Below are 15012 nucleotides of genomic sequence, written 5' to 3'. Positions count from 1 at the left end.
CGTTAGTGTCCCTGGGCCATCGGAGGGCGACAAGGGAGAGAGGGGGTGTCTTCCAAGGGATCCGGACTGCGGAGGAGCAAGTCCATGGTCCGATGTGGAGGCCGGGGCGCGGGGTCACCGGTGCCGCTCCCCTGCCGTGAGCAGCCAGGGGGGTCTGCGGGGCGCGCAGGAGGTCCAGAGAGGGGACACGTGCAGTTAAATGGGAGCGCAGTTCATTTTCTGCCCAGTGTCCGGAGAAGCGCTCTGCTGAGACGTAAGCCCCCACTCTGCTGGGGGCTTGCTGGCACTATTTTTTTTTTTTAGTATGTTTTTTATTGATTTCAGAGAGGAAAGGAGAGGGAGATGGAAACATCCCTGATGAGAGAGACATCAATCGGCTGCCTCTTGCACGCCCCCTACTGGGGATGGAGCCCGGCACCGGCCTGTGCCCTGGACCTGAATGGAACCTGGGACCCTTCAGTTCGCAGGCCGTGGCTCTTATATATGTGTTTTCCGATGGTCTTAGGCAACCCCTGTGAAAGGGTCGTTCGACCCCCAAAGGGGTTGCGACCCACAGGTTGAGAACCGCTGCTCTAGCCACTGAGCCACACCAGCTAGGGCTTGGTGGCCCTTTTAACCGGGAGAGGTGAGAGAGTCTCTGCACCAGGGAGGTAGTCAGAAGGCACCTCTATAATTGCAGCATCTCAAAACCTTTGTCGTCAGGAAAGTGGTGGAGAAGCATCATCCACCGTCTACACCCCGGAGATCACCACTTACTATTTGATGAGTCTTCCGGGTCCTCTTTTCTCTGAGTATTTCGTACGCAGTTAAGATAAAAGTGTGGACTCTGCTTTTCCCCCGTTTGGAGCATTAAGGTGTCTTTAGTTTTGTTTGTTTGGTCCGACCTGGTGCTGTCCATCCTTGAGCTTTACCTGCTGTTTGCCTTCCAGATTCTTCAGGGCCATGAAAGAGCCAACACCATGGTGGCGTTAATGGAAGTTTATGGAGAAGAAGATGAAGCATACCAGGAATTTGTTACCGTGGCAACCACGTTCTTCCAGTACTTACTGAAGCCGTTTAGAGATATGCGAGAAGTTGCAGCTTCGTGTAAGAGTGATATTTTGGTATGTTTTCTTTATGTTTTTACTTTATCTGATTTACTGTTTGTCACATATTATTTCTTTAGTCACATTTAAGATTCCATCTGTGTTGGCCTATTAGGTTCACCCTTATGTTTATTTATTTATTTTTCAAATATATTTTTATTGATCTCAGAGAGTAAGGGAGAGGGAGAGGGAGAGGGAAAGAGAGAGAAACATCAATGATGAGAGAATCATGGATTGGCTGCCTCCTGCATACCCCCTACTGGGGATCGAGCCCACAACCGGGTCATGTGCCCTTGACCAGAATCAAACCCAGGACCCTTCAGTCCACAGGCGGATGCTCTTTCCACTGAGCCAAATCAGCTAGGGCGACCCTTATGTTTAGATGATGTTGTAGAGATATTATTTTTAAAAAGTGATGTAAAAATGAAGAACATTTTGCATGGGCCATCTTCTTAATACATTCAGATTTCTTCAGACTTTCAAGGGTTAAACACATTCTTTGCTGATGACTTCTTTTTGGATATAATGCTTATTTAGCTTATTTTCCTCCTCTAAGGACACGTGCAAATTTCTGAGAAACAAGATGTAACTTTAAGCAGCAGGGCCCCGGGTTGTAATTCAGTAATTTAATTTAGTAGATGCTGTCATCACTCTTACTTCGTTGAGCCCTGTGACACTAGTTAGAATAGTGTCATTTCCATACAGTGTTAAAACTAATTAGTAGCTCTCCTGGGGTCTCACCAGAAACAGAAGACATCAGAGTGGTCACCCGATCTCTCCCCTGCCCTGGGCCATCCTCCACACCTGTGACCTCCGCCAGGCTACTGTACTGTAAACACGACATCATCTTTAGATGAAACACGTGCCACTCCAACCTGTTCTGTTCATTATTTCAAATATCTGTTACTTGGATAATCTTTACTTCCTATATATTTTTTTTCTTTCTTTAAATAATGGCTTTATTGCGATGTAATTTATCTATTTAAAGTACACAATTCAGTGGGTTTTGGTATTTTCAGAGTTTTGCAGACATCACCACTATCTAATTCTAGGACGTTTTCATCACCCCAAAAAGAAACTCTGTACCCTAATGGTCACTCCCCATTTTCCTCCAACTCTGGGCAACCACCAGACTGCTTTCTGCCTCTGTGGACTTCCCTCTTCCGGACATTTCACCTTCCGTGGTTCATACAATATGTGATCCTGTGGGTCTGGCTCCTTTCATGTAGTGTAATGTTTTCAAGGTTCATCCGTGTTGTAGTGTGTATCTGAACTTCATTTCTTTGTATTGCCAAATAGTATTCACTATAAAGAAATACAACTTATCCATTTAACAGATGACGAACTTTTGGGTTGTTTCCACTTTTGGGCTATTATAAATAATGCTGTTAGGAACATTTGGGTACAAGTTTCTATGTGGATATGTGTTTTCATTGTTCTTGGGTATTTGCCTAGGAGTGGAATTCTGGGATCATATGGTAACTCTATGCTTAACCTTTGAAACCAGCTGCCGGACTGTTTACCAAAAGCAACGCCCCATTTTACATTCCCAACAGCAGTCAATGAGGTTTCCAATTTGTCCACGTCATTGCCAGTACTTGGTATTATGTCTTTTTTATTATAGCCCTCTGAGTGGATCATTGTAGTTTTGACTTACATTTCCCTGATGGTTCACCCGAGTGTATTTCTTACATTACTACCTTTGCAGAAGACTTGGATGTTGTATGACAGAGTACATGCCATAATCATGAATGTACAGATTTTACGATCTTTGGGTTATTTTTTAAAAATATGTTTTTATTGATTTCAAAGAGGAAGGGAGAGGGAGAGAGAGATAGAAACATCAGTGATGAGAGAGAATCATTGATTAGCTGCCTCCTGTACGCTTTACACTGGGGATTGAGCCCGCAACCCGGCATGTGCCCTGACCGGAAATCGAAGCGTGACCTCCTCGTTCATGGGTCAGTGACGCTCAACCACTGAGCCACGCCAGCCAGGCTCTGTTGGGTTATTGTATTATTTTTTCCCCTTAGAAAAGAATCATCATATTGAAAAGCTTCATGTTCCTAAAAGAAACCATAGCAACAGCTAACACTTGAGTGCTGTGTACCAGGCCCATGTTGAGTGCTTAACACAGATCTCATTTAAACTGTGTATTATTATTAACAGAGAAACATAACTAGACTGCATTCCTCTCTAGAAAAAGTCACTCTGGTAATGCAAAGTAAAAGTAGGGGTTCTTTTTCCCTTTATGCCCCAGAGAATCCCTTTGACTTCCAGCCACCTTAGAGCCTTGTTCATTCTCAATAAGGAGTTGCTGAATTCATGACACTTTATTGACTGAGTAGGAGCAATAATGTAGTTGAAATAATCCATGCGACCCGTTTCCTTTCACTTTCCCAATGTCCGTACACTGCTGTTCTTTCTTACTTGTGCAACTTTCCGTTCTTTCTATAGAAATCCTTGGATGAGGATGATCTGGGCCCTAAAAGGATAGTGGCTCTGCAGAAGGAAGCCCAGGAGTGGGCCCGGCAGGCTGACGAAGCGATCGTCTCTATTCAGGATATCACAGTGAATTATTTTAAAGAAACAGTAAACGCCTTAGCAGGTAATCATCTAAGATGCCACACTAACATATATGCAATGATCATTTTATTAAAAACAAAACAAAACATCCGAGTGTCTCTTTAGTGCCAGGCACCAGGTCCCGGGGGTTCAGTATAAGGTTGCGCATAAACAGACGCTGACCAGCGTGCTGAGGGGGATCAACCTCAGCTGCATGTTCATCAGACGCACGGGGAAACGGCAGTGGCAACGAGCCCATGAGGAAGATAAATAGGGGCTCTGAGCTGAGCGAACACTTAGACTCCATCAGAGTGGGCAGCAGGGCCCTTAGAGACGTGGCAGCGGCCCTGGTATCTGAAGGGTAAATGGGACTTGAGATCACAGCAGGGTGAGGGGAGAGTGTTCCGGGCAGAAGTAATAGCACTGACAAAGGCCCTCTGTGTGAGGGAGCCGGGCAAGTGTGGGGACCTTGGAGAACGCCGTGGGGCTGGAACAGAGTGTGCGGGCGAGACCGCAGGATGAGACCCTGCCAGCCCTATGGGCTGGGTAAGGGATGTTTGTCTTTTAAATCATTGTTGATGGTAGTTCCAAGAGGAAAAAACATTGTCTGTCAACCAGTTTGTTAAATCATAGTATATTCATACAATAGAATATCACAGGGCTACTAAGCATGATTCTCTGTTTTATGAATGGCAAGAGTTCCACGATACAGTAAGTGAAATAAACAAGATATACAGGGTGGGGCAAAGGTAGGTTTACAGTTGTGAATACGTGAAACAAGTTTATCTTTGTTTTATTATTTATTAATTATAATTTTTTGCTTTATTTTTTTTAAATTCTGCACACCCCCTACTGGGGATTGAGCTGCAACCGGGTATGTGCCCTAGCTGGGAATTGAACCATGACCTCCTGGTTCATAGGTCGATGCTCAACCACTGAGCTACACCAGCCAGGCGATTCTTTTCTATATGAACAACTATAAAGCTACTCTCGCCCTGCCCTGTAAAGAAGTCTAATGATCATGTGGGGTTTTCTTGGTCAAACTATCTCTATAACCTTGTCTGTCTAGTCTAGAGGTATATACACCAAAATGTAAGAAGCAATTACAAGTAGGTGAGATTCATGATGATTTGCCTTGTTCTAAAAAACAATCAGATATCTGAAATTTCATACCAAGGACCATGTATTGTCTGTGTGATAAAAAAAAAAGTCATTAAAATAAACTTTCTTTTAAAAAGGATGTTTTGCAGGTAATATGGGAGGGAATAAAGAATTAGCTCAGGATAAAATTTTCACTTTGTAGTGAGCTGTAATTAAGTTTTATTTTATTCGTTATAATCCGACAGGGATGCAGAAACAAATGGAACAGGATGAGAAGAGGTTTGGCCAGGCTGCCTGGGCCACAGCAACTCCCAGGCTAGAAAGACTCAAGCTCATGTTAGCTCGGGAGACACTGCAGCTCATGAGAGCCAAAGAGCTGTGTTTAGATCACAAAAGAGCTGAGATTCAGGGAAAGGTAAGACACATAAAGGTGACTTTGTTTTAGAAACAGACTTTTATTTTATTTATTATTTTTCAAAATATATTTTTACTAGAGGTCCAGTGCATGACATTTATGCATTGGGGGCGGGTTCCTTATCCCGACCTGTGCCCTCTCGCAGTCCTGGACCCCTCGCTCCTTACCACCCGCATGCTCACTGCTCCTTAGTGCTGCTGCGGAGGCCAGAGAGGCTCCCGCCAGCGCTGTGCTCACCAGCTTCTGGCTGAGCGGTGCTCCCCCTGTGGGAGCGCACCGAACACCAGGGGAAGCTCCTGCATTGAGCGTCTGCCCCTTGGTGGTCAGTGTGTGTCATAGCAACCAGTCGTTCCACGGTTTGGTCAATTTGCATATTAGGGTTTTTTATATAGGAGGATTGATTTCAGAGAGGAAGGGAGAGGGAAAGAGAGATAGAAACATCAATGATGAGAGAGAATCATTGATCAGCTGCCTCCTGCACGTCCCATACTGGGGATCGAGCCCACAACCCAAGCATGTGCCCTTGACCAGAATTGAACCGAGGACCGTTCAGTCCGCAGGCCAATGCTCTGTCCACTGAGCTGAACCAGCTAGGGCGCGACTTTGGTTTTAGATACCCCTTCCCTTCCAGCCAGCGTGAGAGAGCTTCCTTTCGTATTCCAACACCATCTTTTGGTTGATGAGAATTTCAGGACTAGGGAAGCTTGGCCGTAAAGTTTCCCTTTGCTCAAGATGGCTTTGAAATGTTATAAGATTCACTTGATAATAACACTGAGCTCAGTACTGAAGTAAGTAATATACTTTAAAATTCACATAACATTATTTTCAGCGCGACTTTAGAATAGTCAGCGGTGCTTCATTCCAGGATCATAGTCACTTAAGTTTTTTCCCTCGATGTTATGATGTTAAAGCAGAAAACACTAAAGACCTCACTGCCATTTATTTTTCTCAAAACCTGAATGTTTTCATATGTTTCAAGGATGAGATGAAGGATTGGTAAAAATGTTTAATGGGGCTTTTTTGTTCCATTAAGTGAAATGGAGGAGTGTTTCTTCTCAATTTGCTTTTTTATATTTGGTACTGAGCCAGGAATAGAAAATAGCTCAAATACTTCTGAAGTTTGCTTTCAGGATACTAAATATTTTATCTTGCTCTTTTTTTTTTTTCATGAAAACAAGATGGAAGACCTTCCAGAACAAGAAAAAAATATAAATGTTGTAGACGAACTAGAAATAAAATATTATGAAGTTCAATTAGAACTATATGAGATTCAATTTGAGATATTAAAAAATGAAGAAATACTACTTATTACACAGTTGGACTCTATTAAAAGACTTATAAAAGGTAAAACTTATATTTAAAATATATATTAAAATGTTTAAATTACACATGCAAGGAAATACAGACCATGTTAGCAGTTACTTCTTGTAAATTGTATAAAATATCTGCTGAAATTTCCTAGTTTCCCTTCAGCATTTTTATTATTCAAATAGTAAATAATATATTCATTGTTAAACATACAGCAAAACAAAGAAAGGAAAACTATTATTACCCCACTTCCATCAGCTGGAGATACTTAGTGGTAGCAATGTGTTGACTAGCTTGGTAGCCTGATGTATATAAATATCAGTTTCTAAACTAAAACTATCCTGTTCAGTATTCTCTTTTTCCTTTAACATATAATAATCATCATTCCATTTCAGTAAGTAATAAAAATCTTCAAGAATTTTAATGGCTGCATAGTATTCCATTATGTGGATAAACCAACTGTGATGTTCAGTTTTTCACTGTTGTGAACAGCAGTGTAGTGAAGAACCGTCCTTTAAACACGTGTTTGTGTTTGCGTTTGTGTATAGGACAGCTTATTTCCTTGGAATAAATTTCTAAAGATGAAATCATTGGGTCAAGGACAATGCAAAATTTACATTTGACAAATATGTGTTAAAACAACACAACAATAATCATTCGATATATATTTTTCCTCATCTCTGTTATTTTCTAATTTCTAAATTTCATGCTACATTATGGTCCTCTAGATGGGTTGTACAAAATGACACTCCGATCAGCAGATTATGAAAATACCTGTTAACCCGTACTTTTATCATTCGTTTAAATTCTTGCCTGATAGAAAAAAAATGGCACGTTCTAATTTTTTAAAAAATATGTATATATTTATTGATTGATTTCAGAGAGGAAGGGAGAGGGAGAGAGAGATAGAAACATCAATGATGCGAGAATAATTGATTAGCTGCTTCCTGCACACCCCCGACTAGGGATCAAGCCCACAACCCGGGCATGTGCCCTGACCAGGGATGGGAACCGTGACCTCCTGGTTCATAGGTCGATGCTCAACCACTGAGCCATGCCAGCCGGGCATTCTAATTTTCATTTATTCCATTTACAAATGACATTCAATGCAATTTTGTATGTTGACTGGTCATATTTTTTTTAATGAAGTATCTATTCATAGTCTTTGCCAGTTTTTCTTTGTGCTTCCTTTACATATTAAGGTTATTACTCTTACTATTTGTCCTAAATGACATTCAATGCAATTTTGTATGTTGACTGGTCATTTATATATTTTTTTATGCAGTGTCTATTCATAGTCTTTGCCAGTTTTTTTTTGTGTTTCCTTTACCTATTAAGGCTATTACTCTTATTATTTGTCATCTGTTGCAAATACTCCCTGTTGTTTGCTTTTTCTTGCCTTGCAGAAATATTTAACTTTTATGAAGTCCCATCTATTTATCTTTCTGCTTTTGGAGTCACACCTGGCAAAGAAATCTATGGTTTCTGCTTTTGGTAGTATGCCTGTTAAAGTCCTCTTCATCCTGAAATTGTGTCAACATTTTACTTATTTTTTTTCTTATAGCATTTTTATGAATTTTAAAGGGACAATTTAGCTCTTTAATCCAGATGAAATTCATTTTGATGTGGGGTAGGAATCTAACGTTTCCCCCCAAGTTGTTAGCAGTCCCAATCACTGATTTTGAAAACATTTTCCCCTACTGCTTTGACTTGCTGCCTGTCTCATCTAGAATCGTTACATTAGTCTTTGCCAGTTTTTCTTTGTGCTTCCTTTACATATTAAGGTTATTACTCTTACTATTTGTCCTATGTTGCAAATACTCCCTGTTGTTTGCTTTTTCTTGCCTTGCAGAAATATTTAACTTTTATCAAGTCCCATCTATTTATCTTTCTGCTTTTGGAGTCACACCTGGCAAAGAAATCTATGGTTTCTGCTTTTGGTAGTATGCCTGGCAAAGTCCTCCTCATCCTGAAATTGTCTCAACATTTTACTTTTTTTTCTTATAGTATTTTTATGAATTTTAAAGGGACATTTAGCTCTTTAAGCCAGACGAAATTCATTTTGATGTGGGGTAGGAATCTAGTGTTTCCCCCCAAGTTGTTAGCAGTCCCAATCACTGATTTTGAACACATTTTCCCCTACTGCTTTGACTTGCTGCCTGTCTCATCTAGAATCGTTACATTTATTTTGACCTATTTATAAATTAATTCCCTTCATTGATTTGCGAGTGGCTCTGGTGCTGGCACCAGATTTCCTGTTGTATCTCGGAGGTCCATTTCAGTGCCTGGTAAAGCACATCCCTCCCCTGTTACTCTGCTGTTCCACACGTTTTCTGACTGTTCTCCTTTATTCTTCCAGATGAACTTTAGACTCATTTTCACAAGTTCAAAACAAAAAAGCAAAGCACTCGGAATTTTTATTGGGATTGTGCTTAAAATTAGAGATTAATTTGGGGAGAATTGTCGTCTTTGCAATTTTGAATCTTCCCATCCAAGAACATGGTATGTCTCTCCATTTACTTAAGTCTTTTTCTCCCTAAAGTTTCCTATTTTATTTTTATTTTTTGCATACAGATCCTGAACATTTAATTTAATCCTAGGTATTTAAAAAACTTTATAATAGTTTCAGGTTCTAAGCATTTTACACATTTAGGAAAAATTTTATTTTAAAAAAGGTTGATCTGGAAGGATGCATGCCAAATTGTTATCAAGAATCTTAAATATTCATCTGCTAAGCAAGTAATAAGAAATGGACACAAAGATCTGTATTCAGAGATGTTCATCACAGTGAAATTGCCAACAATGGAACATTCTAACAACAGAGATTATTTAAATTAAAGAATACTGTGTTGCCATTAAAATTATATTTCCATCACATGGAAAATGTTCTTTTAGAACTGTTTATTGATATGTGTAGCTATATAAGTGATGTGTGTGTGTGTGCGTGTGTGTGTGTGAGTGCATGTGTGTGTGTGTGTTTCTCCCTGGGTGGTGGGATTACACATGATCTTCTCTTACATTTAAGAGATTTTATGCATAATTTTTATAATAAAACATGTCTTTAACAAATCATTAAATATGTATTTTTAGATAAACAGGATGAAGTTGTCTATTATGACCCATGTGAAAGTCCAGAGGAACTTAAAGTCATTGATCCCGTGAAGGGGCTGCAGGACCATGAGAATTTGGAGATGAAAGAGCTCAGCCGGCAGTGCCGGCAGCTGGAGCGTCAGCGGGGCCGGATCTGCGCCAGGAGAGCCCATCTCAGGAACAGAAAGGTGGGCGCCCGGCGGCTTGCTTTCTTTCCCTCCCAGGCATTTCTCTGCCATGAAAGATGAAGGCGTGGGAAATAAGGCTTTTACCTGATTTGTGTGTGTCTTGATATGGATATCAGTAGCTGCAATTCCAATGTATTTGCGAGTTTTTCTTAAAATGATTTTTTGTTTCTTTGGGGAGTTAAGCATTTATCATACTCTCTAGATTTTTAATTCATTCAACAGCTATTTGTTGAGTGCCTATTACATACATGGGTATTTTTTTAAATCACAGTAAGTATAAACTTCTAATCAGCTACAGTGAATTCTAAAATTTAGTGTAAATTGTTGATTATAAAATCAGAGATAATATTTAGCTCATTTCAATCCTTATATTCGGTGATTTTTTTCTTAATTTTAATAAACTCCATCCTATATAATAAAAGGGTACTATGCAAATTGAACGGCAAAACGACCAGTCACTATGACGTGCACTGACCACCAGGGGGCAGACGCTCAACGCAGGAGCTGCCCCCTGATGGTCAGTGCGCTCCCACAGGGGGAGAACCACTCAGCCAGACGCCAGGCTTATGGCTGGCGAGCACAGCGGCGGTGGCGGGAGCCTCTCCCACCTCCACTGCAGCGCTAAGGATGTCCGACTGCCGGCTTAGGCCTGCTCCCTTCGGACTTGCCCTGAGGGCTCCCGGACTGCGAGAGGGCACGGGCTGGGCTGAGGGACACCTCCGAATGCACGAATCTTGTGCACCGGGCCTCTAGTGATTGTAGAAAAAGGTAACATGCCAAGAATGGCTAAGCATCATTGAAATGTAGTTTTTAGTATGATTTTTCAGGTATTTGTAAGTTGCATATCCTTATGTAGGTATGTTTGGAAGTATAATTACTATTTTTAAAACATGGGGAAATGTGCTTTAAACAGCAGCATTGAAATAGAATCTTAGGGCACATCCCATTTAAGAATGGGGGACCCTTGCATATCCTCTCATTTCCCCTTGGTTGGAGAGTTCACTATTTCATCTCTTAAAGCACTAAATCTGTGGCCTTCTAATTGGGCACAACTGATTCCTGCAAGTGCCCATCAGCTCCTATCACAGAGCGGAGGAGGCAGCAATATCATTGAGCCTCTCCAGACACTCCTACTCACGAATGAATGCCTTACATGGCAGCCCAAATGCAAGGCTTTTTTCTTTTACCCTTTTATGCTACAGCCCATGGCGATAGTAAAAACCATGTAGGTGATTTGTATTCTCCCACCAGGATCAGTGCAAAGAAAACCATCGGCTCCGGTTGCAACAGGCTGAAGAAAGTATGAGATATTTTCATCAGCACCACAGTATTCAGGTGGTAAGTAGTTAAAGAAAAATAGTTTAGATTTGCAGAACGTGACACACTGGCTTCACTGGACCTGCGGCTGCTGCCTCAATCCAGGGCCACTGTAGCCCATGCAGACACAGTGGTGGTTGGAGGGGAGGTGATAATGTCGGGTTATGGCCCCTTGCTCTCTCAAGACTTTTATTTTAAGGAATTTACAAATACATACTTGTTTAAATATAGAAAAGAGACAAGATAAAAGAGCAGGAGCAAAAGAAAAAAGAATGGATAAGCCAAGAACGCCAAAAGACACTGCAAAGATTGAGAGCGTTTAAAGAGGTAAGTTCCAGAAATAATCGCCTTGCCTATGTTTTCTGGAGAAATAATTAAACATCACCCATCCTTGGAGAAAAGTATGAAGCATGAACAGATAGATCATTTGAAACACAGAATGTTCCCCAAATGCCATTATTTTTAATGTATAGATAGAAGCCAACAATATTAGAATATCGAGCACATTGCCACATGCTCTCCCCTCCTGGTATTTGTTAATCAGCAGGGAAAACTGAAAAAGTTAAATGACCCTCAACTTTAGCTGGCTTTTCCTCATTTGCAATAAAGAATTCTTTAAAATGCAATCAAGGAAACTTTGTGACGTAAGAATAGTTAAGTGCTCTATTACAAGTGAATAGGGCCCTAGCTGTTTGCACAGTGGTCAGAGCATCGGCCCTTGGACTGAAGGGTCACAGGTTCGACACCGTTCAAGGCATGTACCTCGGTTGCAGGCTTGATCCTTGGCCCCAGTTGGGGTGCATGGGGGAGACAACCAATTGATGCGTCTCTCTCACATCAATGTTTTTTCTCTCTCTCTCTTTCTCTCAAGTCAATAAACATATCCTCAGGTGAGGATTTTTAAAGAGTGAATAGGTTTTTTTAAAAAGGAAATAGTTACTTATTTAAAAATAACATTAAAATATAAACCTGTTCTCATCACACATCCCTGCATGCACCATCATAATAAAGACTGAAGTTTATTGTTGTCCCCAAAGAAAAACGAGCCCCCTCCAGACAAGCCTCTGGAATAAGGCACTAAAGGTGTGATGTGTGGTCCCAACGAGAAAGGTAGGGGCCACTGGAGTGAAAAACCATGACAGACATTACGCTGACCATTACCGAGTGCCTCCCATCCCAGGCGCGGTGCTAGGCACTTCGTTCTCACCTAATTGTTGAAACGACCTTGTAAGAGACTCTCGTCCCCACTTTGCAGATGAGTAGCCGAGGCTCAGAGTGGTTCCAGGACGTAGCTCCAGGCTGTACAGAGCTGTGTCTCTAACCCCTGAGCCACAGCAGGGACTCCCAGCCTGGGCAGCACATCTGAAGCACTTAGGAGCTTCTAAAAAGTACGAATGCCCAGGCACACCTCCCGAGATTCTAGACGGGGCCTGGGCGGGAATGGAAGCAGGAAGAAGGCACCGGAGGGGAGCTACATGAGTACCCGCAGAACAGAGAGCAAATGGCTGGGGAGTAACTGGTGGTGAGCTGTCAGCACAGGGTGGTTGGTGGAGTGGAATTAGTGTGGTGGAGGGGGCTCGAGGGAGGCCAACCAGCTCCTTAGCCCTGAATCGGTCAGACAGGTCAGTGATCAGCTTCCAGGTCGAGATGGTGCGGAGGTGGGAGGTGGGACAGATGGGAGGGGGGAGAATCAGGCACCTAACTCTCAGCAAGCTGAAACAAGGAGGTAAAAAAATCGAAACAGTTGACCTCAAATTGGTTTAAGTTTCAGGTTTTTTGGTCCAAAAATAAGCGTGTACAGGGTGTGGTGGGAAGGAGTGTGTGTGTGATTCAAATGGAGGGGAAAGGGCCTTGAGAACCGAGTTGCTTTCCGTTTAATGTGAATCACTTGGGATGAAGCTGCGGAAAACCTCACGAGTTTAGGGAGAACAGTAGCATCCTTTGTAGACGGAACTCCGTGTGTATCAAGAGGTGCCACAATCGAAGGGACAAAGCCTGAGCACATTTGGGATGAAGCGGGAACAAGACGACCCGTGAAGTCCTGTGACATGTACTGGCGGAGCCCAGACAAGTTGTTTTTAAATATTTCAAAGGGCTGTTGGGAGACAAGGATTTCATTTGTTCTGGGTGAGCCCTCAGGGAGGCAGGCTGCCCAGCAATCTCAGACAGAGGCCACGCTGCCCCGGTGCACGGAGGGAACGCTCGGGGGGTTGCGGAGCCCTGACCTCGGGGGATGGTTGGGTGACCCCTGGAGTCTGGCCAGTTTCTGGGGTTCTGTTCTACTCGCCTGCTGTCTCACCGAAAACTGCAGGGTGGTGGCCACATCCGTGAGGTGGGGGGCTTCTGGCCACTGCGTTGCTGTTTGTTTTGAAACGCTTTAGAACGACATGGGAGAGACAAATACTCTGAGTTTATCATGAATTGCGATTTTGTGTGTAAAGTTTACACGTAAACTTCAGTGTTATAAATTTGGTGTGTATGTTTTTGTAAAATATATTTTTATTCATTTCAGAGAGGAAAGGGGAGGAAGAGAGGGAAACATCAATGATGAGAGAGAACCATTGATTGGGTACCTCCTGCACGCCCCCTACTGGGGATCGAGCCCGCAACCCGGGCACGTGCCCTTGACCAGAATCGTACTGGGGACCCGTTGGTCCACAGGCCGACGCTCTATCCACTGAGCCAAACCGGCTAGGGCTGTTTTTTGTTTAAGTTTATAATCATAGTATCCTATTGCATACATCCTAGTTCATTGTAATGGCCCTATAGTATTAATATTCTATGTTTTAGTGGCTGATCAGTGCCTTCATTAGGGACCTACACCCCTCCAGATTAGTTCTTTGTAAGGTTAGGTTTTTCTTTATCAAATGAACACCTGAGGGGCCAGAACTTTTAAAATTCACATTTTTAAATTATAAAATTTACTCTAAGCCTAAATATTAGAGAAAAGAAACATCCATAATTCCTGTTATGACTGTTATTTTGAGGTCCACTCTGCTGATATTTTTCATAGATGTGTTTTTTGTATGGTTATAAATTTAATAGTGTGTCATCTACATTTTTACAGGCTGGTTCACATAATTTGTACTATTTATGATTTTTTGTGACTGCCTAATATTTTAAATTAATTCACCGTAATTTTTTCTGCTAATTTCCTATGGTTCATATTTAGTTTCTGATTTTTCAAACTAAAAATATTATGATGAATATTTTTATCTATATGTATCCTCCCATATCTATTTTATTACAGAAAAAGCATTATATGAAAGGCTATAAATGCTTATTCCTTTTTTTAAAAATATTTTTTTTATTGATTTCAAAGAGAAAGGGAGAGGGAGAGAGAAACATCAGTGATGAGAATCACTGATCGGCTGCCTCCTGCACGCCCCACGCTGGGGATCAAGCCCACAACCCAGTCATGTGCCCTGATGGGAATTGAATCGTGACCCCCTGGTTCATAGGTCGATGCTCAACCACTGGCCCTGCAGGCCGGGCAAATGCTTATTCTTTAATAGACTTAGTGGTTGCAAAGCGGGAAGGAGCCGCTTTGTGAACTAGGACAATCCGTGCCCAGGAACTTCGTGTTCATTGTGTACAGAGTCCCGGCATTTGGATGGTTTGCATTTGTGGCAAGTTTCTCACAACCGTTTTCACTTTCAGAGATGCCCCGGCCGGTCTGCACCAAAGACCCCTTGCCCAGAACCCGACGCTCCAGACCTGCCAGGTGGACTGGCCCCGCGGGCCTCCTCGCCCACCTCTCAGGGGAAGGCGCTCGTCCGTCCGTCCTCCAGGAAAACCAGAAGTGCTCCCTCCTCCGAAGCTAGCAACGTGAAAACCCCCAAGTGCCAAGACTGTCCTGGAAATATCCCTGTCCAGATGGCTGTTCCAGCTGGTGACCAAACACAGTCCAAACCCAGGGAGGAGCTGTCACTGCCGCCCCAGC

General features: G+C 42.3%; 1 protein-coding gene across 1 annotated transcript in view; it reads left to right on the top strand.

Annotated features, from left to right (window-relative positions):
• Nucleotides 1-15012, top strand: part of WHAMM (WAS protein homolog associated with actin, golgi membranes and microtubules) — a 19904-nt gene that overhangs the window by 642 nt on the left and 4250 nt on the right. Inside the window, exons 2-9 of the mRNA XM_014549586.1 lie at nt 819-1103; nt 3543-3693; nt 4997-5166; nt 6345-6510; nt 9565-9752; nt 11004-11090; nt 11301-11396; nt 14730-15007. Of these exons, the coding sequence (XP_014405072.1) occupies nt 819-1103; nt 3543-3693; nt 4997-5166; nt 6345-6510; nt 9565-9752; nt 11004-11090; nt 11301-11396; nt 14730-15007 (1421 nt within the window). The remainder of the gene's footprint in view (nt 1-818; nt 1104-3542; nt 3694-4996; nt 5167-6344; nt 6511-9564; nt 9753-11003; nt 11091-11300; nt 11397-14729; nt 15008-15012) is intronic.

This window comes from Myotis brandtii, unplaced genomic scaffold, assembly GCF_000412655.1.
Source record: "Myotis brandtii unplaced genomic scaffold, ASM41265v1 scaffold561, whole genome shotgun sequence".
Lineage (NCBI taxonomy): Eukaryota > Metazoa > Chordata > Mammalia > Chiroptera > Vespertilionidae > Myotis > Myotis brandtii.
This window is presented reverse-complemented; position numbering and strand designations above follow the sequence as displayed.